Source organism: Austrofundulus limnaeus, unplaced genomic scaffold, assembly GCF_001266775.1.
Source record: "Austrofundulus limnaeus strain Quisiro unplaced genomic scaffold, Austrofundulus_limnaeus-1.0 Scaffold286, whole genome shotgun sequence".
Lineage (NCBI taxonomy): Eukaryota > Metazoa > Chordata > Actinopteri > Cyprinodontiformes > Rivulidae > Austrofundulus > Austrofundulus limnaeus.
Genome location: NW_013952688.1, coordinates 523469 through 527998, shown reverse-complemented (window position 1 = coordinate 527998; position 4530 = coordinate 523469). Strand labels below are relative to the sequence as shown.

Here is a 4530-nt window from a genome sequence, read left to right as displayed (position 1 = left end):
AATAATGAATAAAAGAGAGAAAAACACTCTAAAAGTTGATGCTTCTTTACAAATTTTGCAGCAGTGTTTGTGGGTTTGTAAGAGGGGTCCTCATCCAAAAGCTGGTGCTCTTTGCGGGGGACCATGACATGAAAAGGTTTGGGAACCCCTGGTTTAGGAGATATTTTACTAACAGACACACTCCAGTAGCTAGTGGTGATTTAAAAAACAAACATTGCACAATATTGTTGCACTCAAAAGTACATGTTGGGGATCAGCCTCATGTTTTACCATAACAAATTTTAGCTCAGTATTTATACAATTAGCTGAAGTATAGCTATTTTTGTGTTTTTTTAAAGCTGTTTAGTTATAGAAGCCATCCTGAATAAGGTTAACTCCAAAAGTTAATACTTGCATCCAATGATACATTTATTAAAATCCCTCCAGAACGTTTTGCTAATGCTGTACAGACAAATATAAACGCAAAAACCCATTATCGCCCCTTTATCTTTGGTGGCAGGAGATGAAAAGGACAACTAAAGTAAAAATATTTACTTGTCTACAAACTGAACTTTTGGTCTGTTATGAGAGGTTTGAGTAGGCTGACCTGAGGATGACTTGCTCCAGAAGTTTGGTCTTCATCTCGTCATCCTGCAGACGTCTCTGTGTCTCCTCCTCAGCTGGAGCTCCATCCAACAACCAGCGCTCCCTCAGGGCCTTTGACTGCACAAACACAACATGTAACCAGGTGAGTCTGATTGTTTATTGCAGTTAATAAGAGGCTTACCATTCCATTAAAGTATGCATATCACCTGTCGCCTCTCATGCCACAGCTTTCAACTAAGACAGAGGTGCCCAAAGTGGGGCCCGCGGGCCAAATTTGGCCCGCCAAGCCACTTGGTTTGGTCCACCAGCAGTTATCCTGGTTACTAGGTTGTAATCGTCTGTCTTATGTAGAAATACTATATTTGCACTTAGTCTTTTCAAACATTGGTCCAACTATAGGTACAAGGAGCTGTAGTCAGATAGTCTTAACTTATGGTGCTCACTTTATCTTAGAATTTTGTTAAGATTAAACTTAAAATACAAGTAACTTCAAGAGATATTTATGAGATTTAAGTCCATATCTAGATTTGCACACCTTATAAAACCACATATGCTCAAATTTTAAATTATGAAAAGTCCCATGAGCCTTTTCTGCCCAAGCATACGTTGAATTTTCTCCATGTCTATGGGCTGAAAACAAACAAACAAACAAACAAACAAACAAACAAACAAACAAACAAACAAACAAACAAACAAACAAACAAACAAACAAGAAAATGTGGACAACCACACTGGCTGCTAGCTTAATCATAAAAAAATATAACTTTACTTCAAATATTTGCATTTCGTGTTTTATATTATTGCATTTGGCCCACCACCCTCAGATTGATTTTAATTTTGGCCCTTTCAGGGAAAATGTTTGGGCACCCCTGAACTAAGATCATCTTATGTTGAGAAATAAGCTGTTCAGGAAGCTAATTTACACTGCATCCGCTTCGTTCTCCAAGGAAAAAATACACCCATTATAATCAATGAGAGCATTTACACTGCATCCACAGGGCGGCTTGCACATGGCCATCTGCCAAAATTAGATTTGGTCCTATTTTTGCCAAACAGCGGAGCAAGTGTGGAGTCAATGCACAAGAATCATGCTGCGTTCCAGTTGTCCTCGGAGGTCGTAGCTTCGAGCCTCAGAGTTCTATTTTTCAACTGGAACGCCCCCTGAAGTCGTAGTTTCGAGTCGGGAGGTCGGCGCATCCAAACCATACCCGAGCAGCCCAAGCATGCGTTATTTCATCATTTCAACATGGCTGCTGCGCATCAGCGGTCACACTATCATTAGCATGTTTCTCTAACGTTGAGCTGTATCAAACGAACACAAGCACCGTTCCCATTATTTAACAGACAGAAAGTAAGAAGAGAAGAGGCAGAATAAAAATGAGTGTAATTTGTTTGTTTATTTTCCCTTGTTTATATTTGTTTAATGTATGTAGCGTACTAGCATGCTTGTCCGAGCTAAGCGCTAATGTTGCTACTCTTGCATGTAAACAAACGCGGCTTCTGTGTTGTTTATTTTACATTACGTCAGACGTACTTGTAGTGCTTTATAGTGATAGTTAAAATATATGTTTTAACACTGTTTGTACACTCAAAATACCTCGTAGAGCACTATTATTGTACGTTTTATTGTTGCAGAGCAAAGTAATAGAAACGCTTTTTCCGATGTTTGAAACTGGAACGCTATCAGCTCGGAACTGACGTCAGTCCGGCTTCAGAAATTCGAGTTCCGATAAAACTGGAACACAGCATCACACTGCACCAACGGGAAAAAGGAACAAGCCAAATATCTGTATTTTCTAAATATTTCACGAATGACAGACGTTCTCAAAAACGTTGTACATCCAGTGATTATTTTCTGAATTTCATTCAAATTTGTCCAGAGGTTTCTGAGATATTTTGGTAAGAAATGCAGACACAGACAGAAAACATTAAAACATATTCATCGTAGTAACTGAGCAGAAAGGGATAGGCATTGATAAATCTTGGGCGTGGGAAAGTTCTCATTGTCCCTGACAAGGAAAACTTTAAATAAACTGGTTGGAGACCTAATTGGGCACAACCTGCTCAACAAAATGGTGATTGACCTCCATGACAATGGTCTGTGACGCCCGTGGCATCGAATTAGAGACCTCTTTGCACTACAGCTTCCCATTTATAAGTGTCAAGATAGAGCTAAACACAGAAGTGGTTGACACATATGACTGAGGAATGCAGTGTCACTGTTACCTCCCTAGATGGCTCCATGTGCTTTGTTAGAGTTCTAATAAAACATCTCATAAAAACTTCTTGCTTGTTTATTAAGACACTAGTAGAAGCTGCTAATTAACAAAAAATGCTTTTCCTAATTGATCTAAAGGCATTTCAGTATTTTAGAGACCCTTCAGTTACTCTAAGCCCAGAATCCACCCACAATGTGTGACAGGTGCCACTCAGGGATTCCTTCACTTTAACTCCTCCCAACTTAGCAAAACACCTGTAATGGTAAAAATTCAAACCAGTGTATAATTCTCCTACAGTACTAGACTTGAAATCTGAGTCAGTTGCTGAAACATAAAACACAAACAAACCAGCTTTATTACTTTGTCAAATGCATCAAACATTACCTAGAGATAGACAGTCATAAAACTCTTACCTGCTGTCAAAAAGACAAAGGTGGACTATAATATCTTTGCCAGTGTCTGTTAGCCAAATATCATGAACTACTGAACTGATTTCAATTAACGTTTCAGAAACGTATCAGATTTACTTTTGAAGTCAACCCAGTCTAAAATGGCTGCCGACGTTAAAAAACACAAACATGGCTCTAATTCTATCTGAAAGACACTGAGCTGAAATCTGGTGTGGTTGTAGCTTGGACTGATTCCCAGCACACAGCTCTGAGGTAGGGCTGGGCGGTATGACCTCAAATTCATATCACGGTATAAATTGAATCCCTTCATGTAACGGTATATATCATGTTAGAAAACTATCATAAAAAGATAATGAAATTTTTAGAGCTTTTTTTTTTGCAGAAAACTAATCTTAATCAAACCCAGCATTTTTGCTTTAATATCTGCCTGCCATACAATGAGCTTCTGCCTGCTGAACTTATCAGCTGCTGCTCTGCTGCGCGCTCATCTTCATCATCAGAGCAGAAGCAACTGTTACATTAGCAAGATGGATTTATGACTGAACCAAAGCCCACGTCTTTTTTTTACCATCTCTGTGGGTAACAATACATAAAAACAAATTTTTTCTCCGACAACTTCGGTGTGTAAGAACTGTTGTTACTAAAGCTTCGCTCTGCGCGACATGGAGGGAGGGAGGAAGGAAATGATCCCGACGTAACTTTTCTACAGCGGGAGGGGGAAATTTTTGAGGTTTTATTCTCTTTACGCATTTTAAAATGCTATAATTTATTCGTTTTATTTCAAACTCCTCCTGCTCAGTTGTCTCTGCACTCGAAGCCATGTTCACACAGGTGCAATGACATAATGACGATTGGACAGTAGAGGGTAAATTTCTACCGTAGGCCAACATCATACCGTTTCTACCGTCTACCGCATATACCGCACAGCCCTACTCTGAGGGCTAACAAATTTATCAATATTTCTGTTTACAATTTTGCCATTAATTATTCAGAGTTAATTGCATCTGTTAGCAAAATATCTCATGATACACTAACTGGATTTGATGGAAACTTGAAGAAAGTAAATATTGGATTAACATCTAAAACAGATAAAGTTTCAAAGCCAAGAAATTAAAGATGTTCGCCACAGTCAATGCACATTTTAAAAAAGGCTATAGTTCGGTAATTTTATCAGACGTTGTGCTAAAACTGTGGCTGTAGCTGAGGGTCAATCGTAACACGTAATTCAAACATGATGAGTTAAAGAGTAACTTACCCCAAAATTAACTTTTTTTTAGCTGATAAACTGTCTAGAATGTGTCTAAAATGTTATATAG

The 4530-nt window shown here is 38.6% G+C and overlaps 1 protein-coding gene across 1 annotated transcript in view; it reads right to left on the bottom strand.

Annotated features, from left to right (window-relative positions):
- The window catches only part of palm1b (paralemmin 1b), a gene marked incomplete in the record, with an annotated part of 51008 nt that overhangs the window by 3329 nt on the left and 43149 nt on the right, over positions 1 to 4530 (bottom strand). Inside the window, 1 exon segment of the mRNA XM_014021289.1 lies at positions 587 to 702. Within this exon segment, the coding sequence (XP_013876743.1) occupies positions 587 to 702 (116 nt within the window).